The sequence below is a fragment of the Geotrypetes seraphini genome, chromosome 2 (genome assembly GCF_902459505.1).
Source record: "Geotrypetes seraphini chromosome 2, aGeoSer1.1, whole genome shotgun sequence".
NCBI lineage: Eukaryota > Metazoa > Chordata > Amphibia > Gymnophiona > Dermophiidae > Geotrypetes > Geotrypetes seraphini.
In genome coordinates, this window is record NC_047085.1 from 150,901,061 (window position 1) to 150,927,524 (window position 26,464).

At 42.1% G+C, this 26,464-nt stretch overlaps 1 protein-coding gene across 2 annotated transcripts in view; it reads right to left on the reverse strand.

The window, feature by feature from the left end:
- LAMA1 (laminin subunit alpha 1) overlaps positions 1-26,464 on the reverse strand; it is a 412,090-nt gene that overhangs the window by 178,318 nt on the left and 207,308 nt on the right. For both annotated transcript variants that reach the window (XR_004538373.1, XM_033934013.1), the window contains exons 31-33: positions 23,864-23,950; positions 11,718-11,911; positions 1,292-1,434 (exon numbers count right to left, since the gene is read on the reverse strand). Coding sequence is in view for 1 of the 2 variants with exons in the window: in XM_033934013.1 (XP_033789904.1) it covers positions 1,292-1,434; positions 11,718-11,911; positions 23,864-23,950 (424 nt within the window). In the remaining variant the exon portion in view is untranslated. The remainder of the gene's footprint in view (positions 1-1,291; positions 1,435-11,717; positions 11,912-23,863; positions 23,951-26,464) is intronic.

The window sequence follows — 26,464 nt, forward strand, 5'->3', positions numbered from 1 at the left end:
TAGTGCACCAAGAACATCTCTTGAAGCCGGTAGCAGGCTTTGATATCGAGGGAAAATCCGCCATTGCTAGATCGAAGGAATCAATTTTTCCTCCAAAATTTGAGTAAATTCGCGACCGAAAAAGAGTCGATGTCATCAGCCATAAAACCGGCTGAAAGAAGGCTGAAGGCCCGAAAATGAAAAAGTAAAAATTTTTCAACAAAACAATGAAAAAATCAAGTAATATAAAAGAAAAAGAAATTCATGAAGAAAATCAATATGGTAAGGCACAAAAATGGGAAAAAAGTATAGCAATTGGAGAGACCCCAATGATACTGGTCTTCTTAGCGACAATGAAGAATTTAAAATCACTCCCAATACTCTACAGGCTGTTTCTGCTAAGAAACATTCACCTTGGCCTTGTGATTTAGCTGAAGACATATTCATCAATTATGGAACCATAAAATCTTGCTCTTGCTTGCATTTAACGTTAACACATAAGAGCCTAATATTTAATTTTATTAATGCAATTAAAAATTTTTTCGTAAGTGCATGCTAGTTCAACTACAACTGAAACCAATAAAATATTATCAACATAAAGAATATAAATGCTCACCAATATCTAGAGATAACGTCATAGAGGTAGAAGTCCAAGCACATTTTAGACAATTAGAAGCGGATGTGCTATAGTCTTTAATCAAACCTGTCAACTCAGGCAAAATCTGGTGCTTGTTTTTTTTTTGAACTTTATTTAGTTTTTAATGCCAACAAAAAGTGCAATACAATTTATATACAAATAATGATAATCAACCAAGCACTCATAATCAATCAGTATCTATACAAAAAATAAAAATTTCCTCCCCCATCCATCATTACCATTAGGAATAATAAAAATCTGGTGTTTGTTTATAGAAAACACCAAAAAGTCCAACAGTACAGAGAACTAACGGGTATAAAACAGTACAAAAGGAAGTGGGAACGGACAATGAGCACTCCACTGAAGAACACTGATGTAAAACCAGCTTGTTTATTTCAGAAAAGGACACAAGCAGAAACTGTGGACCCGACACAGCATTGTGTTTCTGTGTCTGAGGAACGCCTGCATCAGGGGTCACTGTGGTGTATATGTTCACAGATGACAGGTCTGGGATAAAACAAAGCTCAGTCCAACTAACATGCCAGAGTAACCAAAATCACTGAAAATCTATGGAAGCCTTGATCTTCAGTGGAGTGTTCATTGTTTGTTCCCACTTCCGTTTGTTTATAGAAAACATTCTATAGACAAGCATGCAGAGTGATATTCATTACATACCTTCATATGTTTTGTTATGTTTTCCAATTCCAGCAGGATGCCATAAGGCTTCATCATCACCCCAGTGAAGTTCAATGCAGGAATGGCTGTGGTGAGGTTCTCCAAGTCATTTAATAGCACTCCTGTGCAATCATCATCACAAGCTAGGGACAGAGCATGCCCCAAAAATATATATTATATTCTCTTTTATAAAGAAATATATATTAAATTCTCATTTATGTCTGTGAACAATGCTCTCAAATTTAAAGGCTAGGACAGTTTAAACTAAATCTGGGGCTCTTTAGTTTGAAAGAAACCAAGCTCATTCTGGTCTGGATTTAAATTTATTTTATAGATTGTGCCCCAGTTTACAAATGTAAGAAAGGGTTTTCTTGAGTTTGCTCTAACAAAGGGCCCCTTTACAAAGCCAGGGTAGTGCTTCTCCCGCAGCATTTGCACCAAAGCCCATTAAATTCCTATTGACTTTGGTGAATTTGACACAGTAGAAGTACTACTGCGGCTTTGTAAAAGGGTCCCAAAATATATAATGAACACAACTCAACTTGCAATATGGGGTGGATATTTCCAACACCATTACCATTGCCACCGCACAATGAACTGAGAGTTTCAACATATCCTCATCGATGACACCTAGATCCTTTTCCTGGGCTAGACTACCAAGGGATAAAAGGGGCTCTCAGGAAATAGAAGGCCTTAGTGTAGAAATTAAATTATTTCTTTTTTCGGTCTTCACTGAGGAAGATGTGGGGGAGTTACCGGTGCCAGAAATGGTGTTCAATTCTGAAGAATCAAAGAAACTAAAAAAAATCTTTGTAGCAAATTGCCTGGACTAGATGGTATACATTAGAGAATGACACGGTGGCGGTTTACCCGCGGCCACCGCATTTTAGCCGCGGGTCACCGCCGAAAACGGGGAAGAAAACTAGCAGTCGCTGCGGCGACGGGGACAAGGCCATTCACCGCCCGCGGGGCGGTGAATGGGTCTTGTCCCCGCAGTGAGGCATGAAGGATCGCGCGGTCCCCGCAGCTCACACCCGCCTGCCCAATCGATTCTAGTGTTTAGCCAGCTCTCTCCCTTCTCCTCACCTTAGTTTGTAGATTTTCTTTTTCGGCGACCCGCACACTATCAGAGAGCTGCGCACCCGCTGCTGCTCAGTTTCGATCTTCTGCTCTGACGCAACCGGAAACAGGAAGTTGCAGCAGAGCAGAAGATTGAACACTGAGCAGCCGCGCGTGTGCAGCTCTTTGGGAAAGCGTGCAGGTCGCTGAAAAAGAAAGCCTGCAAATTAAGGTGAGGAGAAGGGAGAGAGCTGGCTAAACACTAGGATCGATTGGGCAGGCGGGTGGGGGCTGCGAGGACCGTGTGATCGCTAGTGTTCCCGGCTCAGACTGTAAGGAGGGAGTGAAAGGGAAAAGGATTCTGGGCCAAGGTGATGAAAACGGAAAGAAAAACCCACAGCAGGAAAGAAAGGGAAGGACAGGCAGGTGAGCCAGATGCTAGAAGCAGGGGGGGGGAAGAAAGAGGGAAAAAAGCTAGATGGGGTTGAAAAGAAGAGACACACTGGTATGGAAGAGGAAGATAGGGGAAATCTGGACACAGGAAGGTAACAGAAAGAGGGGAAATTATGTGCATTGGGGCATAAGGACAGAGACAAAAAGGGGACATGCCATGTGGATGGAATATGGACACAGGGGGGGGCAATGGCAGATACATAGGGGAGATATTAGAAAAGTATATAAAATCGTACCCGTTTGAGGCTTTTATGTATGCAGCAGTGACGGTGACGGGGCGGTGAATGGGATGGCAGTGGCGGTGACGGGGCGGTGAAAAGGATGGTGAGACGGGGACGGGGCGGTGACGGGTATGGTGAGACGGGGACGGGGCGGTGACGGGGATGGTGAGACGGGGACGGGGCGGTGAAGGGGACCAATTTTTTCACCGTGTCATTCTCTAGTATACATCTCAGAGTGCTGGTCGAATAGAAAATAACTTAAAAATGAACTTGCAGAGCTACTGTTAGTAATTTTTTTTCTAAAATCCAGCATACTACCAGAATACTAGAAGGTGCTCCAGAGGTGATCTGGGAAATTATGGACCGGTAAGTGACGTCTGACATTGGTGCCAGGCAAAATGGTAGAGACTATTATAAAGAACAAAGTGGCAGAACAAGGATTTAGTTAAGGGAAAATCTTGCCACACCAATTTATTGCATTTCTTTGAAGGAGTGAATGAACATGTAGATAAAGTTGAGCCAGTTGATATTGTGTATTTGGATTTTCAAAAGGCATGTGACAAAGTTCCTCATGAAAGACTTCTAAGGAAATGAGAGTCATTGGATAGAAGGTAATGTCCTATAATGGATTAAGAACTGGTTGAAAGGCAGAAAACAAAGTAGGTTTAAATGGTCAATATTCTCAATGAAGAAGGGTACTAGGGTTCCCCAGGGGTCTATGCTGGGACCGCTGCTTTTTAACATATTTATCAATGATATAGAGATGGAAATAACTAGTGAGATAAATGAATTTGCTGATGACACAGAGTTGTTCAAAGTTGCTAAACGCAAGAGGATTGCGAAAAATTTCAAAAGGACCTAATGAGACAGGGAGACTGGGCGTCAAAATTGCAGATGACGTTTAATGTTCAGATGTTCAGATGTTTTATGATTTTATGTGTATTGCCATTGTACTTTGTTGTTTGTTAATTGCTGTTTGTGTATGTTCACATTGGTCTTCACCTAGATTTGTAGATAGGCGAGCTACAAATAATTTTAAATAAAAATAAAATAATGTGCACAAGTGTAAAGTGATGCATGTGGGAAAGAGGAACCCAAACTATAGCTGATGCAGGGTTCCATGCTAGGAGTCATTGCCCAAGAAAAGGATCTAGGTGTCATCGTTGCAACTTTCAGCTCAATGTGCAGCGGCGGAAAGCAAATAGAAAGTTAGGAATTATCAGGAAAGGAATGGAACACAAAGATGAAAATGGGGAAGTCTGTGATCCTAGTGAGAGACTCAATCCTAAGGCAAGTAGATAGCCACATAGCAGGAGGAAGAGAGGATCGACTAGTGACCTGCCTCCCAGGAGCGAGAGCAAAAGGCATCGTCGACAAAATTGAAAAGATCCTAGAAGGAGCAGAGACAGAAGAGACTAAAGTGATGATCCACATCGGGACAAATGATGTCAGCAGGAGAGACTACAGTAGAAATGCACTGAACGAACAGTTCAAGATTCTGGGAAGGAAGCTGAAGATGAGGACTCAGAAGATAGCTTTTTCAGAGATCCTACCAATACTGAGGGCAGATGTGAAGAGGCAGAAGGAACTACAGTCAATAAATGCATGGATGAGAAGATGGTGTGAGGAACATCTGTATCCACAGTTTTTGTTTTCATCGGTGGATTGTTTTTACTGTGGATCATTGGGTCTCCCCATTTTTCTTTGTTGTGAGGAAGAGGGGGGGATTCCACTTCTTGAGGAACTGGACAACGTTTTGGAGCAAGAGCAAGCTCTTCAGGAGAGACGGACTGCACCTGAGCGCGGCGGGAACTAGACTTCTAGCAAACAACGTCAGGAGAGGAATAGAGCAGGCTTTAAACTAAGAAGAAGGAAAAAGCCGACAGTCGACCAAGTGTTGACGTTTCGGAAGAAGGTATCCCATGAGGAAACTGAGTGGGAAAATGCTGGGAAGGCACAATGGGCGAAAAACAAGAGCTGACAAAACAAAAAGAGGAAAATAAGAAGACCATATCACAGGAAAAGAAAATGAAGACAAAAACATACCAGGACTTAAACTGCATGTATACTAATGCAAGGAGCCTAAGAAATAAAATGGGAGAATTAGAAGTCATGGCCAAAAAAGAGAACCTAGACATCATTGCAGTCTCTGAAACATGGTAGAATGAAGAAAACAAATGGGACATACTACTGTCAGGGTATAAACTCTATCATGAGGACAGGTCAGGCCGGAAAGGAGGAGGAATAGCCCTATACATAAAATAAAACATACACTCGACCAGAGTGGACACAGTGGTGATGACAAACAAATTGGAATCACTATGGGTTAAAATACCAGGAAGGAAAGAAAGGACCTGAGATAAAGATGGGCCTGTACTATCGTCCACCTGGGCAAACCGAAGAGACTGATGAAGAAATGAAAGCCGAGATGATGCGAGAATGCAAAAGCGGTAACACGATTGTTACGGGAGACTTCAACTATCCCAGGATAGACTGGAGTCTTGGAATCTCACAAAGCGCTAGGCAGACAGGATTCCTGGAGGCTATACAGGACTGCTTCATGGAGCAGCTTGTCAGAGAACCGACAAGAGGGAAAGCCACTCTGGATATAATTCTTAATGGGCTAAGAGGACCTGCAAAGGAAGTGGAAGTAGTGGAACCATTGGGAAACAGCGATCACAATATGATCAAGTTCAAAGTCAAAGTAGGAATAACGAAGGGAAAGAGAACCACAGTGACAACTTTTAACTTCAAGAAAAGAAACTACGAAGCGATGAGAGTAATGGTAAGGAAGAAACTTAGGAACAGCTCAAAGAAATCACAGACTGTAGAGCAAGCCTGGTCTTTATTCAAAGACACGGTAAGCGAGGCACAAAATCTGTATATCCCCAGATTTAGAAAAGGATGCAAAAAGAACCGAACAAAAGACTCGACATGGATAACTAAAGAAGTGAAGAAAGCGATAGGAGTAAGAATTCATTCCAGGAATGGAAAAAGGACAAAACCGGGGAGAACTGGAAAGAGCATAGGAAGCATCAAAAAGAATGTCACCTCATGGTTAGAAGAGCAAAAAGAGAATATGAAGAGAGGCTAGCCAGGGAAGCACGAAATTTCAAAGCAGCTGGCAAGGGAGGATATGGGACCACTGGACAACGGAGATAGGAAAGGAGTGGTGAAGGAAGAAAAAGAAGTGGCGGGATAGACTAAACATGTCCTTTTCGTCAGTATTTACAAAAGAGGACATATCCAACATGCTGGAACCTGAAAAAATCTTCAAAGGAGATCAAGCAGAGGTAAGCCTTGAAGACATACACAAGCAGATAGACTAAAAACCGACAATCTCCGGGCCCGGACGGAATCCACCCTAGGGTATTGAAAGAACTAAAGGAGAAAATAGCGGAACTACTACAGCAGGTTTGAAATTTATCCCTGAAAACAGGCATGATCCTGGAGGATTGGAAGATAGCTAATGTTACACCTATCTTTAAAAAAGGATCGAGAGGTGACCCGGGGAACTACAGACCAGTAAGTTTGACTTCTGTTCCTGGGAAGATGGTGGAAGCGCTGATAAAAGACAGCATCGATGAGCATCTAGAAAGGAATAAACTAATGAAAACAAGCCAACATGGCTTCTGCAAGGGAAGATCGTGCCTAACAAACTTATTGCACTTCAAAGGAATTAACAAACGGATGGACAAAGGGGACCCCATTGATATCGTATAATTAGATTTCCAAAAAGCCTTTGACAAGGTACCCCATGAACACCTACTACAGAAAATGAAGAACCATGGGGTGGAAGGAGACGTACATTGATAGATCAAAAATTGGTTGGTAGGTAGGAGGCAAAGGGTGGGAGTGAAGGGCCACTACTCTGACTGGAGGAGGGTCATGAGTGGTGTTCCGCAGGGGTCGGTATTCAGACCGCTGCTGTTCAATGTATTTATAAATGATCTAGAAACAGGGACAAAGTGCAAGGTAATACCACCAAACTATTTAGTGGAGTTAGGACTAAAGAGGACTGTGAAGATTTACAAAGGGACCTGAACAAAGTAGGAGAGTGGGCGAAAAGATGGCAGATGAAGTTTAATGTGGAGAAATGTAAAGTCTTGCATGTAGGAAACAGAAACCAGATGTATAGCTATACGATGGGAGGGCTGGTAATGGGTGAAAGTAGCCTAGAAAAGGACTTGGGGGTACTAGTGGACAAGACAATGAAGCCATCGGCACAGTGCACAGTGGCCTCTAAGCAGGTGAACAGGATGCTAGGTATTATCAAGAAAGGTATTACAACCAGAACGAAAGAAGTTATCCTGCCGTTGTATTGGTCGCCGTACCTTAAGAAAGATATGGCGATACTCAAGAGGGTTCAGAAAAGAGCGACACGATTGATAAAAGGTATGGAAAACCTTTCATATGCTGAAAGATTAGAGAAACTGGGGCTCTTTTCCCTGGAAAAGTGGAGACTTAGATGAGACATGATATAGAGAGTTGCGCGGGGACAGAAATCCCACCCGTCCCCACCCGTCCCCGCCAAAGTCCCACCCGTCCCCACCCGTCCCCGAGAGGACTCCCACCCGTCCCCGCGAGGAATCCCTCCGTCCCCACCCGTCCCCGCGAGGAATCCCTCCATCCCCGCCCGTCCCCGCGAGGAATCCCCTACGTCCCCGCGAGGAATCCCCTACGTCCCCGCCCGTCCCTATAAACTACAGAAATAGTTATTTCATTTAATTATGCTACTGAATTAAAGGCTCTGGTAGAAACCCATTTAAAAATAAGCAAAAAGACTTTATTAATTTGGAAATATTAATTGGGAAGAATACATACTTTGTAAACGGGTTTCTACCAGAGCCTCTAATGTTTATAAATTTTTATCAACACAACTAATATACTACTTTATCCTTAAGCAAAAAAAAAAAAAAAGAATTTTTTTCCTACCTTTGTTGCCTGGTTTCTGCTTTCTTCATATTCTCATTCAATTCCTTCCATCCACTGCCTCTCTTCTCTCTGTGTCTTCCATTTGCTCTGTTACTGTGCCTCTCCCTTTCTCCCCCCTCCCAAATTGGTCTGGCACCCATCTTTTTCCTTCCACTCCCCCCATAGTCTGGCACCTCTGTCTTATTCCCTGCCAGGGTCTTCTCCCCATTCCCTCTTCCCCATTTCCTTCCAGTGTCCTTCTCCCCCACCATCTTCCCCATGTCCTGTCAGGCAGCATCCTTCTCCCCCCTCTGCCTTCCCCATGTCCTTTCAGCGTCCTTCTCCCCCCTCTGTCTTCCCCATGTCCTTTCAGCGGCCTTCTCCCCCCTCTGTCTTCCCCATATCCTTTCATCGGCCTTCTCCCCCCGTTTTCCCCATTTCCTTTCAGTGGCCTTCTCCACCCCTGTTTTCCCCATGTCCTTTCAGTGGCATTCTCCACCCCTTTGTCTTCCCCAGTGCTTTCAGGGTCCTTCACCCCCCTCTGTCTTTCAACATGTGCTTTCAGCATCCTTCCCCCCCTCCTCCCGTTTACCCCATGTCCTTTCAGCGTCCTTCTCCACTCCTTTGTCTTCCCCAGTGCTTTCAGTGGCCTTCTCCCCCCTTAAGCGTCTTTTCTTCTCCACTCCACCTTTCCTCCCTCCCTGCCCCTTACCTTTGTGGCGTTTCCGCACCCGACCGACAACAGAACAGGCCCGGTCGGACAAATCTCCCTGTCTTGTAGCCGCGAATCTAAATTACCTTCTTACAGCAGCTGGAGTATTGAAGCTGCTGTAAGAGGTAATTTAGATTCGCGGCTACAGGGCAGGGAGGTTTGTCGGCCGGGCCTGTTGTCGGTCGATCGGGGGACCTGACCGGCTGTGCACATTCTTCGGGGCGGACCGCCCCCTCCCCCCTCTTTCGTTCGCCATTGCCTTCTTCCTACCTGCCCTGCCGCTCACAGCCGACCGGAAGTCTTCCTGATGTCAGCGCTGACGTCGGAGGAAGGGAGGGCTTTGCTTAAGCCCTCCCTCCGACGTCAGCGCTGACATCGGGAAGATTTCCGTTGGGCTGTGTGCTGCGACAGGGCAGGTAAGGAGAAGGAGACTACCCTCGCGGCTCAAATGCAGTGTACTGCGATCCAACCCCGCAGGAACCCCGCGACCCTCGGAGGCGTCCCCACGGGATCCCCGCGACCCTAGGGGGTGTCCCCATGGGATCCCCGCGACCCTAGGGGGCGTCCCCACGGGATCCCCGTGACCCAAAGGGGGAACCCGCGGGATCCCCGCGGGTCCCGCGGGATTCCCGTCATCCCCGTTCCCGTGCAGCTCTCTAACATGATAGAGACTTACAAGATCATGAAGAGCATAGAGAAAGTAGAGAGGGACAGATTCTTCAAACTTTCGAAAACTACAAGAACGAGAGGGCATTCGGAAAAATTATAAGGGGACAGATTCAGAACCAATGCTAGGAAGTTCTTCTTCACCCGGATACCTGGAATGCGCTTCCAGAGGGTGTGATAGGACAGAGTATGGTATTGGGGTTCAAGAAGGGACTAGATAATTTCCTGAAAGAAAAGGGGATAGAAGGGTACAGATAGAGGATTACTATACAGGTCCTGGACCTGATGGGCTGCCGCGTGAGCGGACTGCAGGGCACGATGGACCTCTGGTCTGACCCAGCAGAGGCACTGCTTATGTTCTTATGTTATAATGCCCTTCTATCACTCTATGGTATGATTGTACCTCGAATACTGTGTACAATTCTGGTCGTCGCATCTCAAAACAGATGCAGCGGAATTAGACAGCTACAGAGAAGGACAACAAAAATGATAAAAGGGATGGGATAACTTCCCTGTGACGAAAAGATAAAGTGGCTAGGACTCTTCAACTTGGATAAGAGATGGCTCAGGTGATATGATAGAGGTCTAGAAAAATACTGAGCATAGTGAAAAGGGTAGATGTGAATGGCTTGTTTACTCTTTCCAAAAAATACTAGACTAGGGGCATACAATGAAGCTACTAAGTACTATATTTAAAACAGACCAGAGGAAATATTTCTTCACACATTGTGTAATTAAACTCTGGAATTCATTGCAGGAGAATGTGGTGAAATCAGTTAGTTTAACAGGGCTTTAAAAAGATTTGGATAATTTCCTAAAAGAGAAGTACATAGATTGTTATTGAGATAGCTTGGGGAAATCCACTGCTTATAAGCAGCATAAAATCTGTTTTACTACTTGGGATCTAGCTGGGTACGTCACTGTTGGAGACAGGATACTGGGTTTGATGGACCTTCAGTCTGTCCCAGTATGGCAATTCTTATGTGCTTATGAAGAGGAGATTCATCCGCCACTGCACGCTTGCGTTTCACCCCATCGCTGCTCAGGCCATGAGCAGGATCGCTTCCCTTTAGACCGGAGTTTCTGGGACACTGGGCCAGATTCTCCAAATGGCGCTTATATTGGTGGCCGCTTACAAAAGCAGTGCTGGTCACGTGTAAATCATGCCACGGAGCCATTTGGAGAACTGAAGCTACATGAAAGGTAGGCGCCGAAAATGTAGGCCAGAGTTTTAAAGGCCTACATTTGCAGTGCCTACTTTTCATGAGAATCGCATATACAGATTGGTTAAGAATCGCATATACAGATGGTTAAGTGGAATATGAATGCTACGGTGGAATTTATTGTTGAATTATATTTTTGGAGTAAGAATATGCATATAATCCTACAGTAATGCAATCTTTGAGTTTATACAAATTCAATTACACATTTTTCCTTGAACACATTATGATGATATCTCTCTGTATTAAAGTAGACCATTGTGAAATAATCACACAAGCCCAAATTCTCTAAATGGCGCTGTAAGTTAGGCAGCGGTAGGCACCCTACCATCACCGAACTTAATTATTTTAATTAGTTCAATCGGTGCGGTAATTGACTGCGCCCATTAAAAACCAATTAAAACATTGTTAAAAAAATGGAGGCATCTGTAGGTGCCTCTAAAAATGGAGTCATTATCCCGACTAAGGAGGCATCTTATAGCGCTTACAGCCACTGTAGACGTGGTTAATGCCAGAAGTGGCCTTAGACGCTTTAGGCATTAACCATTGTCTACAGTGGCTGTAAGCGCTATAAGATGCCTCCTTAGTCGGGATAATGACTCCATTTTTAGAGGCACCTACAGATGCCTCCATTTTTTTAACAATGTTTTAATTGGTTTTTAATGGGCGCAGTCAATTACTGCACCGAATGAACTAATTAAAATAATTAAGTTCGGTGATGGTAGGGTGCCTACCGCTGCCTAACTTACAGCGCCATTTAGAGAATTTGGGCTTGTGTGATTATTTGACAATGGTCTACTTTAATACAGAGAGATATCATCATAATGTGTTCAAGGAAAAATGTGTAATTGAATTTGTATAAACTCAAAGATTGCATTACTGTAGGATTATATGCATATTCTTACTCCAAAAATATAATTCAACAATAAATTCCACCGTAGCATTCATATTCCACTTAACCATCAGTCCATGGGCATATTCCAGTTAATATTAATACATATACCATAAAATATACAATTTATTACTAAAGATGCTTACAGATCAACTGGACAGGAAAGTATAGAACAGCTGAGTTTTCAAAGCAAATCAAACTATCCATACGAAAACATATTAAGGAATAAAGGAAGTGATTCACATTAGTAATTTTACAAGTACAAGACTGACAAAGATTTTACACTTACATATGCATTCTTTTTCTAAGAGAAGATGTCTTGGCTGGCACATATCACAGAGGTGTCCTGTTACACCCCGCTTACAGACACAGTGTCCTGATATTCTGTCACACAGAATGTCCACCGAGCCACTGGGGTTGCATTCACATGGACTGCAGCTGCCGCCAGGTTCACTGGGATTGCCATAATAGCCTAGAGAGCATCTGGGCATTAAGGAAAGTAGATAGCATTTTATATAATGCAGGTGGTGGGGGGGAAGGAGATTAATTTCCATATCTGGAATACCGTAATGTTAGAACAGTTTCTGAATCATTATCAGGATAATTATTAAGGTGCGGAAAGGCGGCCTTCTACCATTTATCACAGAAGTCACTAAAACTGCAGTACCTCAGTACCATACGTTAAGACACTCCCACAGTATATGAATAATGTCATTTCCAATCAACTTCACAAGCTGCCATATTTATACCACCTGGGGGCATTAGGCACTTAAATTTGGTAGGGTTACCAGACGTCCGGATTTTCCCCAGACATGTCCTCTTTTTAGAGGGCATGTCCAGGTGTCTAGACGGCTTTTCAAAACCTGGCACTTTGTCCGGATTTTGAAAAGCAAATTGCGTCGGGAGGGGCATGCACGGATGCCCTCCTGACTGAGACAAGCAGACTGAGGAGGGGGGTAGAGTTAGGGGTGAGGCTGGGCATGGTGTGGGTATAATGGGGCAGGATGGGTGGAACTGAATGGGCCAAGGGATGGGTCTAGGGGTCCGGTTTTTACATATGGAAAATCTGGTAACCCTAAGCCTCGGTCCAATACTCCTGGATCGCATCTTAAAGGAGCAGGGCATTAGTTTTCCCCCTACCTCTATTGTCTCCATCTAACAGACACTTCTTACCTCCAGAAGCCCCACTATACCGAACAACCATTTCAAGCTCCCCATCACATATCCCCTAGAGGCTCCTCCTCACACGTTACACGCCCCCCCCCTTCACTCACTCCCCCAAAAAGTCCCCTCTCCTCTAAAACCTTCCCTCTCTCCTGCAGGCCTCCCGGCCTACCTTTATAAGTCCCTGTGGGTCTAGAGGGTATAGGCCAGGAATGATCCCCAATTGTTCTTGCCCCTGCCTGTGCTGGGTTCAAAATGGTGCCAACAACCCCTAGTAGCAATGTCACGATGTGTTCATGTGTGTTAGGTGCCAATGACTCGTGCTTGAGTCCTAGTGACTACCACTAAAAGTCAAGCTGCCATTTTATGCCTTGCATTTCATTACTATGTATCCAATGGTACCTGTATTAAGGTAATATAACACACATTAAGGGGTAAAAAGCATGTGTTGTGATTGTAATGCTGATATATTTCAAACTTTGCTTTATTCAATCAATGACTCGACATGTACATGTTTCGGCTCAACCAGCCTGCATCAGGAGTCTTATTATTAGCAGAAACACTGATGAGATTTGTCATATCAATAACTTGGCCCACTCAGCATGTAAAAGCACTCTGGCTTGATGAAAAAGGCCACATTTCAGCAGTCGCAGAAACTTTGGCCACCGTCAGGGAATCATTGATTTTCTTCAATTGAGTACTGCTAAGATTACTTGAGTTAAGTTTAACTACTATTACTATCACTACAGGTTTTTTTTTCAGTTCAAAGATTTTATTGATTTTAATATACAGCAAGAACAGGAAATGTTAACAAGGCAAGATATAAATAAGCTGCACAAAATAAGGAATCTCAAAATGTTGACGAACAATACGATACAGCAGATTGAACCATGCCTATCCAACAAGAGTGTCAGCACAATCTGCAACCAACATCGTGCACAGTATTCACAGACACCGGAATGTGAAAGATGAGCCATAATATGATATACTTGTATACGTTCTAATACTGGTAAATATAGACTAGCACAGAAACTGAATGACATCAGTCTGTATTACAATAAGAGTTGACCGGACTCCATATTTTGAGGTAGGAGCTTATAGACTTATGCTTTTTGGCAATGATGCTTTCATAGTTTACTGTAAGGCAAAGCATATTCTACCAGGTGACAAATTCACTTTAGATAAGTCTTTCCAACAGTGTAAAATGTTTTTAAGAGCCATGAGCAACAATATGTTAAGCAATCTTGCTTTATGATCAGGCAGTGTATGTCGTAGACAATGATGACCCAAAATAATAACACGCAGATTTAGAGGCTCCTGTATGTTTAAGATCATAGAGATGGTTTCCCATATTTTAGACCAATAAACTGATAAATGTGTACAGTTTTGATTTACCAGCTTTATCTTTAATGAAGAGACAATTTTTATGGTTTGATTTTCTGTGATAAGAAGGTTTTTTTTGTGCCTGTGAGGATGTTGCAAAGCCTTAATGCACTTTTGTTTACTTTTTGCTGTTATCAGTGGTTGATGCCCCTGAGGCTTTTCCTTCTCTTATTTGTTAATAATGCTGTGCCATCCTTAGAGGGGCATAATTGAAAGAAACGTCTAAGTCCGTTTTCACCTAAGTCGCAAGTCATCCAAAGTCAGACACAGCTTAGGACACATTTTTGAAAAATACGCCCAAAATATATATATATTTTAATTGTATTTAAGTGCTTTTATAGTATAATATGATTGTATTATATGTTGCACTTACTTATGGCTTCAAAATGAATAAAGATATTAAAAAAAAATTTATATATATATATATATATAAATTTTTTTAAATATCTTTATTCATTTTGAAGCCATAAGTAAGTGCAACATATAATACAATCATATTATATATATATATATAATATATATATATATATAATATATTATATATATATATTATATATATATAATTATATATATTATATATATATATATTATATATATATATATAATTATATATATTATATATATATATATATATATAATATATATATATATATTTATATATAATATATATATATATAATATGATTGTATTATATGTTGCACTTATTTTCCAATTCCTTAAAATAAGCTGTATGGCAACCCCAATCATAATAAAGAGAAGTTTATTATTGTGAGATGATATTAGGCTTTTAGCTCTCATCATAGTGCTAAATAGCACAGTGTCATATGTTAGTGCCACTGGATTTTCCATTTCTTTGTTTATCTGATCCCAAATGGATCTCCAAAATTGATGTATCAAGGGACAATAATATAATAAATGATCCAATGTCCCAGGTTCAAGATGGCAGTGCTAGCATCTATTAGACTTGGAACTATCTAATTTCTGTAATCTAACTGGAGTCCAACACGTTCTATGCAACAAGAAAAACCACGTTTGGCTCAAAGATGCAGACACCGTACATCTCATCCTCCATGTCCAGATTTGTGGCCATTGAGACGCAGTAATCTGATGCTTTATCTCAATGCTCCAAATGTCACGAAGACCAGTTTTTGGTTTTTTATTCAAAAATCCAGATATTAATTTATACCACTGAGCGGCCTGGTGGCCCAGGAAATCCGCCTGGAAGCACAGGAACGGCAAACTATACTGATTTTTAAGATTCTTCCAGTCAGGGAACCCCTCCTGCTTCAACTGCAACCACCTATAACTTTGAGTTTTAGCAATACCAAATTTTTGTTGCAGTCTTGAAAACTCAAGCAGCTTTCCGTCTGATACTACATTGTCTAAAGTACGTATGACCATCTTCATCCAGTACTTCCAGATGACCTTAAACCCGCCAATTTGAATTTTGGGGTTCAACCAAAGGGACTGACAAGTGGATTTATGAATTGGAATATCTATTAAATTAGTAATAAATTTTAATGTCTTCCAAGTGTCCATTAAAATTCTATTGTCCTTATACAGCCTAAGCATCTACAGCCTAAGCATCTAACTATACGTCCAGCCGTCTGATCGTCCAAGCTGCTAAATCATCTATCTTTATACCACATTTTCATCCGAATATTCATCCAAGTCAAAAACACCTAGAATAAGCCCTGTTGGATGTGGGAGGGGTCAGCAAATTGATGGACTGGACACCCAGGCATGGCACCTGAATAGTGGGGTACCTTACATGGCACTGTTGTGAACTCCACAAAAAGGGTGGCCCATAAACATCTCACTATAGCTCCCTTATAGGTCATGGTTAGCCCCCAAAACACCCCCAAAACGTACTATACCCACCTGTCTACAACCCCAATAGCCCTTATGGCTGCAGGAACCACTTATATGGCAGTACAAAGGAGTTTGGGTTTTTTTTGGGGGGAGTGCACGTTTCACCATGAATGCAGTGATTACAGTGGCTTATGGGCCTGGGTCCTCCTCTCCTTGGATCCCTAACCCATCCCCAAGACGACTTAAGCCTCCTCTTTGCAGCTCTACTAGGCTTTCCTATGACAGGCTGCCAGGTGCTGATGTTCTGGAGGCAGATATTTAAAGTTGTGATTACAATTTTTAGGGGGGGGGGGCAGTGATCATTGGGGCAGTGTGTGGGGGGTCTGTACTTTGTGTCTGCAGTGCTTATCTGGTCACTTTATATAGGTTTTTGTGACTTAGACCATGTTTTAAATGGCCTAAGTCACAATGTCCAAGTTCCCTCTAGGCTGTGTTGTAAAACTTTCGATTATACATTCAGTACGACTAAGTCTAGCATGGCCCATGGCCCGCCCAAATCCTGCCCTCGACATTCCTCCTGAAACGTCCCGTTTAGCTCTGGTTATTCGGCAGCACTTGGACGTCTTTCGTTTATGATTGCCAAGTGCCGACTTTGGCCGGTTTTTGTACGTTTTTCTCTTTCGATTATGAACTCCTTAGTGTTTAATTTACTAGAGTGAGTGAATGTTTTGATAAAAGGTTATTGAGCATATTTCTCCAGTCCTTATTTTTGAATACTGGTAAACAGGCATATATGCGCAAAGAATCCTCAATGAAATTACCCCATCGCAGGCAATTTTCAGATATTTTTATCTGGATAACTAAGCAGTAACCTGGGCAACAGGAAGCACAACAAGCTTCCCTCATAGGTCTTTTACAATTTCGAAAGGAGAGATTGGGTCTCACCAACCACGTGCAGAGGTCTTAAAAGTTTATTAAGCTAAGACACAAAGTTTATGAACATTTATGAAGGGCATAGAAAAAGTAGACAGGGACAGATTTTTCAAATTATGGGGAACCACAAGTACAAGGGGGCACTCAGAGAAACTGAAAGGGGACAGGTTTAGAACAAACGCTAGGAAGTTCTTTTTTACCCAGAGGATGATGGATACATGGAACGCACTTCCGGAGGCTGTGATAGGCAGGAGCACATTACAGGGCTTCAAAGAAGGTTTGGATAGGTTCCTAGAGGACAAAGGGATTGAGGGGTACAGATAGGAGTAGAGGTAGGTTATAGGGATAGGAGCAAGAGGTAGTTATAGAAATAGTCAGGGACCACTGCTCAGGCAATAGGCCTGATGGGCCGCCGCGGGAGCGGGACCTCTGGTCTGCCTCAGCGGAGGCAACTTCTTATGTTCTTAAACAAAGATTTCTTTGGATTCTATAGGTTATTATTTTTAAGTTCAAAATATTTTATTAATAATTTCAAATATAAACAAGTCATGACTCAAACAGTTCACAGGAATGATTGGCAAAACAGATTAATTACAGTAATCCGTATACATATAATGCTGACACTAAGGGTCTCTTCTACTAAACCACGATAGCGGTTTTAGCACCGGGAGCTCCACTGAATGACTCGCACTGCTCCTGACGCTCATAAGAACTCTATGAGCATCGGGAGCAGCGGGGGCCATTCAGCGCGGTTCCCTGCGCTAAAACCACCAGCGCGGTTTAGTAGAAGAGAGGGTAAGGCCTCCTTTTACAAAACTGCGATAGCAGTTTCTAGCACGGGGGAGCCATGCTGAATGGCCTGTGCTGCTCCCGATGCTCATTGAGTTCTTATGAGTATTGAGAGCAGCGCGGGCCATTCAGCGCGGCTCCCTGCAATGGAAACTGCTATTGCAGTTTCGTAAAAGAGGGGGTAAGACTAAACATACCTAAACATAAGAAAACTAACAGAATGGATGTACATTACCAAAAAAAGATGCATAGGTTATAGTAAAATCTATTTCCTACATTTTTCACATTAAAACCTTCATGCGGGGGAAGTGACGTCATCGGGAGCGATGGTGGCTTAAAATCGTAGCTCCTCCGAATCACGCTAAACTTTTAGCTTTAAGTTAGCGGTACGAGGCTAGTATTGTTCACTTTTTGCATAAATTGGAGTGGAAAACTTGCGGGCTGCAGATGGCTACAAAAAAAGGGCGAGCTGATTTGAAATCTTATGCTTACCAGCCATCGGATAACTCTGAGGCCTGTGAGACCGATGAACCACAACGCGGTAAGGGCGTTGCCCAGCTGAGTACCGAGTCTGATGCTCGATCGGCCACCTGTGGGGAAATGCGTGCATGGATGGCAGATTTAAAATCTACAATGCTTTCTATCCAAAGCACTTTGCAATCGGAGGTGGCTAAGATTGGGCAGTCAGTGCAAGATATGGGGGCTCGGCTGCAGGAGTTTGAAGAACGCGTTATTGACCACGATACGGATCTAGTGGCCCTGCAAACGCGGTGCGCTCATTTGGAACGCAGACAGGAAGATTTTCAACTTCGCCTAGAAGATGGTGAGAATCGCAGCCGACGAAGTAATGTGCGAGCTAGAGGGGTTCCTGAATCATTGGCTGCATCGGAGTTACAGGCTCATTTGTTGGAAATCTGCAAGCGCTTTCTTCAGGCAGCTGACCCAGAGGCTCCTATACCTGTGATCGAGTTTGAAAGAGTGCATCGGGCTCCGGGTCCCCGGGTAGGTGATCGGCCCCGGGATGTGGTAGCCTGTTTTACGCGCTATCCAGTTAAAGATCAAGTTCTTCAAGCCGCTCGAAAAGTGGGACATATAACATGGGAAAATTCTAAAGTGGAATTATTTGCGGATTTGTCCGCAATTACTTTACGAAAGCGTCGAGATTTCCGGGAGATTACTCGCTGCTTACAATCCCATGCTATCAGTTATCGATGGCTTTTTCCTTTTGGACTTTCCTTTCAAGTGGCTTCTCAACAGCATAAAGTTACTTTAGTGGAGGAAGCTGCTGCTATATTACGTGAAGCTCAACTTTATGCACCCTTGGAAGAGCCGGCTACATCATCTGGAACTGGTGCTTCATCGCAGCGCTGGAAACGGGTCCCTACTAGTAGCAAGCGACTGCAGCGGAGATCTGGCCTGGAGCAGACTTCGGCCTCTGGGCTTACCTGAATTTTTAAGCTGCTTTGTTTGATTCTTGGTTGAATGCTGTGCGATTCTTGATAGCTCTTGTTTATTATTAGAATATATGATCTCTTCTTGTACTATTTATCATATGATTGGTGTGATTTGGGGTATGTTGGGATGTCACTTTCTCTTTTAGCCCACCATAAGGAGGGCCTTTGGTTAGGTTGGGGATGGGAGGGGAGGGAGGTGGGGGGGGGAATGGGGAAGGGGTTTTTTCTTTTCTGCTGCTGGTTTTTAATGTGGGGTTTGTTATTCTGGATTGTGAAGGGTTGTTTGTGGGAGTATGGTTGCGTGTGGGTATGTTGGAATGAATGGCTCCTGAAGGTATTAGTTTCTTTACTTTAAATGTACGGGGTCTGAATGTACCTCGAAAGAGGCAATTGCTTTTTAAAGAGGCTGATAGGTTGAAGGCTGGGGTGGGTTTCTTTCAGGAGACTCATCTTAAGCCTCAATATGAATCGCTTTTGAAACATCCTCGTTATCCCCATATATATTTTGCTTCAAATGAGGAGGGGTCTAAAAAACATGGAGTAGGGATTCTTTTTGCTAAGCACCTTGATCCTCAGATTAAACAGGTGGTACGAGACCCGATGGGTCGTTATTTGATATTGAAAGTTGAATTGCAGCAGGTGCTATATACTTTTTGTAATATTTATGCTCCTAATTCTGAGCAAAAAGATTTTTTGGTATCTTTAGACCAAGTGTTGCGAGGGGTTGTAGAGGGTTCTTTATTAGTAGGGGGGGATTTTAATTTGACCTACGATGTGGGATTGGATAATTCATCACAGTCGATTCATTATGGAAAATCTGATAGAAAGCAATTGCACTCTTTCTTTATGTCCTGGGATTTGATTGATCCTTGGAGACATCTATATCCTACTACCAAAGATTATACTTACTTTTCAACAGTACATGATTCATATTCTCGTATTGATTTTTGGGGCATTGATAAGGCTTTACTTTCCCAGGTGTCAGATGTTGGAATTGCTCAGCGTGTGTGGTCAGATCATGCTGCGGTACACTTTGTTTTACATCCTCATATGGCTTCCTTTGGGCGGCGGTTCTGGCGATTTTGTGATAGCCTATTGGCGGATCCTATCATAGTGTCCCGAATAGAGCAGAATTTGAAGGATTATATTCAGTTTAATACTAGTGATGAGATTTCTCCCTTGATATTTTGGGAAGGTATGAAGGCAGTTTTACGTGGTCATATTATTTCTATTGGAGTACATCGACGGCGAGAACGTGGGCGAAAACAGGAAGCTTTACGCCAACAATTGCATTATTTAGAACAAAAGCATAAGCGGGATCTTTCTCCTATTTTGCTGACGCGTCTAGATAAGGTGCGAAAAGATCTACAGATGATGCAATTGGATGAATTATCAGACCAATTACAGTCGGTCCAACAAAAACATTTTGAATATGGTAATCGGGCGAGCCGTCAGTTGGCTTATAAGTTGAAGGCTCAAAAATTGAGGAATGTGATTACTAAGGTGACAGCCTCTGATGGTTCAGCCTGTTATACGCCGGAATCTATTGCAGGTGCTTTCCTTTCATTTTATCAACATCTTTATACTCCTGAACAAGATGTGTCTCAAGTTTATATTGATAATTATTTGGCTCAGACACAGCTTCCTGAATTGACATCTGAAGAAGCAGAGTGTTTGTCAGCCCCTATTTCGGAAGTTGAAACTCAGTGGGCAATTTCCACTTTGGCTTATGGGAAAGCACCTGGGTTAGATGGCTTTACGAATAGATTTTATAAATGTTTTAGACATTTGCTTGTGGGCCCTCTTACTCGGGCCTTTAATAGTCTAGAACTGGGTATGGAGTTGCCTTATTCATGGAGATTGGCGGGTATAACACTTATTTTGAAACCGGGAAAAAATTCTATGCTTTGTGGATCATATCGTCCAATTTCGTTGTTAGACACTGATTATAAAATCTTCACAAAAATTCTGGCTCGTAGGTTGCAAAGTTATATGACTTATTTAGTACAGGATGACCAAGCGGGTTTTATTGCGGGGAGACAAACATTTGATAATATTCGTAGATTGCTTCATTTGATTTGGTTTGTACAACGTGAAAAGATGCCAGCATTGCTGTTGAGTGTTGACGCTGAAAAGGCCTTTGATAGGGTGTCGTGGCCATTTTTGTTGAGCACTCTATCAGCTATGGGAATTAGAGGACAGTTTTTTATGTGGATTCAGATTCTATATACTAAGCCTTTAGCAGCACTCCGGATTAATGGGGGGTATACAGATTCATTTCAGTTAGCCAGAGGAACAAGACAAGGCTGTGCACTTTCGCCACTACTTTTTGCGCTGGTGATGGAGCCTTTCGCTTCTCATGTTCGAGCCCAGCAGTCTATTCATGGCATGGTTTGTAATGGACTTTCCACAAAGTTGTTGATGTTTGCTGATGATGTTATTTTTACAGTAACTGATCCTTGTGTTACTCTCCCGGGTATTATTGGTGAATTGTCTGCCTATGGCGCTGTATCCGGATTTCGGACCAACATGGATAAGTCTGAGATATTAAATTTGTCAGTACATCCAGGGGATTGTGCTTTTTTGAAGGCTACTTATTCTTTTAAATGGGCATCTAAATTTATACGTTATTTAGGGGTCAATGTGCCAGCGCGGCTTTGCTCTTTGTTTGAAGTTAATTATCCAGCGATTTTGCAATCTCTTTGGGTTGATTTGGATAGATGGGAGAATGTTTCTTTATCTTGGTTTGGTCGCATACAAAGTGTAAAGATGATGGTATTGCCGAAGCTACTTTATCTTTTTCAGGCTTTACCAATTCCTTTGTCTGCTGCTTTTTTTTCGTGGGGTGGCAAGAAAAATTTTTAAATACATTTGGAAGAGTCGACCCCCACGGGTACCTAGGAATGTGTTGTATCAACTTCGCTCTCAGGGGGGTATGGCTGTACCCTGTTTGTGGCGTTATTATGAGGCAGCTCAATTGAAGTCTTTTTTGAGTTGGTGTAAGGATAGATCAAAAAGCTGGGTTCGAGGGGAAAAAATTTTGGGATCGGAAAAGCTTTGTCGGGTGATCCCTTGGTTAAAAGTGGAAGAGGCTCGACAAATGTTTAAGGGGGCTAACCCTTTTTTGCATCATACGTTTGTGATGTGGATTCGGCTGCGAAATAGGTTTTTCCCTTCTCGATTGTATTTTCGTAGTACCCCGTTGTGGGTTGCGTGGGGTTTTGCACCAGGAAGATCTGATTGTCGTTTTCGGGTTTGGGCTCAAATGGGTCTTATGGATTTGGGAGATTTTGTGGAAGATGGACGATTATTATCATTTTTGGAATTGAGGGAAGCTTATGATTTGCCGCCGACTGATCATTTTCGCTATCTTCAAGCAATAGATTTTATTAGTCGCAGGGCTATTGATGATATTTGTTTGGAGGAAACCACCCTGGAGTGGGCGATTATGGGTAGTAGTGGTAAGGGGTGTATTACTAGATTCTATAAAGCTCTTATTCAACAACAGGCTCCCCCGGTAAAATATCTATCTCTTTGGGAGGGACTTTTACGCCCAGTGCCGCCGATTATTAAATGGGAGCGGGTGTTTAGTCGCCTGCTTCGAGTTTCTATAGCCAGCTCTTTGGTGGAAAATGGATATAAGATGCTTTATCAATGGTACCTTACACCCCAGCGTCTTCATCTTATGTATCCTCAAGTATCTAATTTGTGTTGGAGACGCTGTGGTTATTTGGGTACCTTTCTTCACATCTGGTGGGATTGTCCGAAGGTAATCCCATATTGGGATATGGTTTTTGAACTGTTGTCTGATATTTTACATACCACGATTTCTCGAGCTATGGGTAGTGCTCTTTTACATCTACCTTTGGTTCCATTGTCTTCTAATACACATAAATTGGCTTGTTATATCTTTACTGCTGCTCGTCTTTTATTAGTGGCATATTGGAAACAGGCCTTTCCCCCAGGTCGACTTCATTTATTACGAAAAATAGATTTTATTTTTCGTATGTCTAAATTGACGGCATTGACGAAATCTCGTCTTACACCCTTCTTCAAGGTGTGGAATCCTTATATTAGGTGGTGTGAATGTCCTTCATGATCTGAGTGTTTAGCTACATTTTTGTAACCCTATGTGAAAGTTGATTTTGGGGTGGGTTAGGGGGGGAGGGTTTATTTTGACCTATGTGATTTTCTTTTTTGCATTGTACTGAAGATTATAGTACAACTTTATCTTTTCACTAATTTGGGGGAAAGGGGTTGGAGAGAATGTGTCATTGTAGATATCTGTTTGCTAAACCTCTGTGTTTTTTTTGTTATGTATATTTGAAAACTTTATCAATAAACAAATTTATCAAAAAAAAAAAAAAAACCTTCATGCATGTTACAATCAGACTTTCATGAAGGATCAAATTATTCAGAAAACAGCTCTGCATTTCCCTATTATTGTGTCCTTCTTCAAGAGTGGTTTAGCAGTACATTTTACATCTAATAAACCAGTGAGGAAATGGTTCAGTCTAACTCGCTTTTCAGACAGTTTGTAAATATGGATGTTAAGATTTAGAGGAAAAATCCAAATCTTTTAAAAGTTTGTTAAAAATAGTTTTTTTAAAAGAAGCATTCAGACAAGATTTGACCTAATCTGAATTAACACATGCTTTTTAAATGATTTGTGGGTGCTCAGTCAGCAGTCCTGTGAAATCTTAAACTATATTATTATTTTATTTAGGATTGAATGTAATCCTGTATGTTTGTTGTTGCGCAAGACAGGTCTATTCTATCTAACAATGGAGTTATTTTTTTATTTGACTGTATCATGTAAACCACTTGGACCAGTATAATGAATGAGTGGTATAACAAGATTAATAAACCATATACCATATTTCATAAAGGCTGGACCTACCTTTCGCAGTACTGGCCTTCATACCCAGAGAGGCAAGCGTCACAGCGGAAATCACTATCACCCTCCAATACACAGGTGGGACTGAAACTAGGAACAAACAGTACATAGAAGTTAATGTAAACTTTTCATTTATGCAGTTAGGGGGTAATTCATCAGGCAGTGTTACCGCCTTCTTGCAGGCATTAGACCTTTAACATGTACTAAATACTATGCAAAACATAAGCATAAAATGGCCTTCTTAGCATTTACCCCTCCCCCCACTCTTACAAAACCGAAGCGTGGTTTTTAGCACCAAATGTGGCGGTTACAGCTCCAATGCTCATAGCTGGCACTAAAAACTGCGCTACGGTTTTGTAAAGGAGTGGAGGTAGTGCACTGAGGGTCCTTTATCACACTTTAAGGTCCTAATACATGCGCAGAGGCCCCAACACTGCATGATGAATTCCCTAAATCACATTAATGTTTATTATAGGTTTTTTGCATGTTAACTTTTAATGTAAAGCTCAAAAAAAAAACCAAAAACCCAATAGCCCCAAACCCACAGTTCCTCTCCATCTTAACAATGCATATTAAGGGGACATAAGTGGGTGCTCACTTTTAGGCACCCCATTGCAATGCAGTCTATTCTGTAATGCTATCAGGAGCCGATTCCGTTACAGAGTTCTAGCATAAACTGGCTTTGACACGCCTAACATTTGTTATACCAGCCATAGACCTGGCATAACTGTGTTTGGGTACTTGTGGTAAGAGCATGTGACACTCACAGTGCTCTGTAAATAATGTGCACACATGGTGAGCCCGCTCATGCCACTCCCACATTCCATTTCATTTCCTCCATTGCGTATATGTACTGTGCCACGTAGGTATAAGCACCCTTAGAGAATCGTGCTTGGGTGCTTTCTTTTCATTTACATATGTAAGTGTATACAAGCCCACAAAAGTGTGGTATCCATTACTTTAGGAATATATCCACTTGAAAACAGCAGCATTTACAGGTATATTCACACATGGATGTAAATACTGGGCCTGATATTCAATGGATTACTGGGTCCGATATTCAAAACAATTAAGCAGCCAGAAGAAACTCTTGGTCATTTAAATTGCCTGTCCGGGGCTATGTAGGCATTTTCAGCTACACTTAACTGGATAGTGCCATGGGGGGATGGGGGATGGGTGGGTTATGATAATTTAATATATATGTGCATAATTTAATTGATTAATATACATAGGAATTATATTATTCATGTATAGATATGAGATGGGGGTGGGATATAAATCTTTTAGTTATATATTGTTATGGAATTATCAAGTGATAATGTAATATGTTGTGTTCATATTTTAATGTACACTTGATGTATATGTTAAAATGAATAAAGATTTGGAAAAAAAAAAAAAAGAAATGTCCGGCTAGGGCTCAAGTCAAAACCAGCTGGGTGGATTTGACACTTAACCGATTAAAATAACCTTGTAAATAGGACTGCATCAAAAGCAGTCTTAGCTACACAGCCGGTTAAGTGCTGAATATCACACTTAACCACGTATGCTTTAGCCAGCTCACTTTACCCAGAAATTCAATGCTGGAGCCCAGACATAGCCTGGCATTGAAGAATTTCCAGGTTTTACACTATCGGTGGTCAGCAAAACATAATTATAACTGAAGATTTATCTTATTCTTCAGCGCTATGGAAGACCCACTGGTGACATAACTATGTTTCATGTTCTGCATCAGGGCAGGTAGTTTCCATGCTGGTACATAAGACTCTCTCCATAGAACGGCTATTATAGTATCATTATTACAAAATACTGGAAACTATTCAGTTTCACAATGGAAATATTGCTACTTTGTTCAATGAGAATTATATCTGAGTAAAAATCTGATACCAAATCAAATTTACATCACTAAAATGGAGCATACACCAGGAAAATCCCGCATCAACACTAATGAATCAATTTCAAGGAAAACGATCTATGATACAGAACATCTCCCCCTACAGAATGTTTTCTGGAGTAGGGCAATCCAAACGCAGACACAGAAAAGTCACAGAACCAGCATTCTTCCTTGCTTCTCAAACAAATTTCACTATCAATTTGCCTTGGTGAGAAAGCAATGAAGGATACAGATGCTGAATTCACTATTCAGAGTTTCCTATTTTAGTGCAGTAATTTTTCAAGAAATGGAAAAATGCATATAAGCTTTGCCTTGTCTAAGGATCATATTGAATCGTAATCAGTCAAACCTTAGTTTGTGAGTGTTTTGCAAGACGAGCAAAACATTCTCGCAAATCTTGTCTTGCAAGCTGAGCGTTGACTCAATTTGCAACCCACCCCCGAGAACTGGCATTGCTCCACCTCCCCCGCTTGCGAATGACCCCCCCCACGCAAACCGGCACCCCCCGTCCACCTGAACCTTGGTTTAAGAGCATAATTTGTTCCAGAAGCATGCTCGTAAACCAAATTACTCGTATATCAAAGCTAGTTTCCCCATAGAAAGTAAGGGAAACTCACTTGATACATTCCCACCCACCCCCAAGGCCAGCGGTGCTATTTCCCCCCCCCCCGAGAACCAGTATCGCTCCCCCCCCCGCTCAAACCAGCACCGCC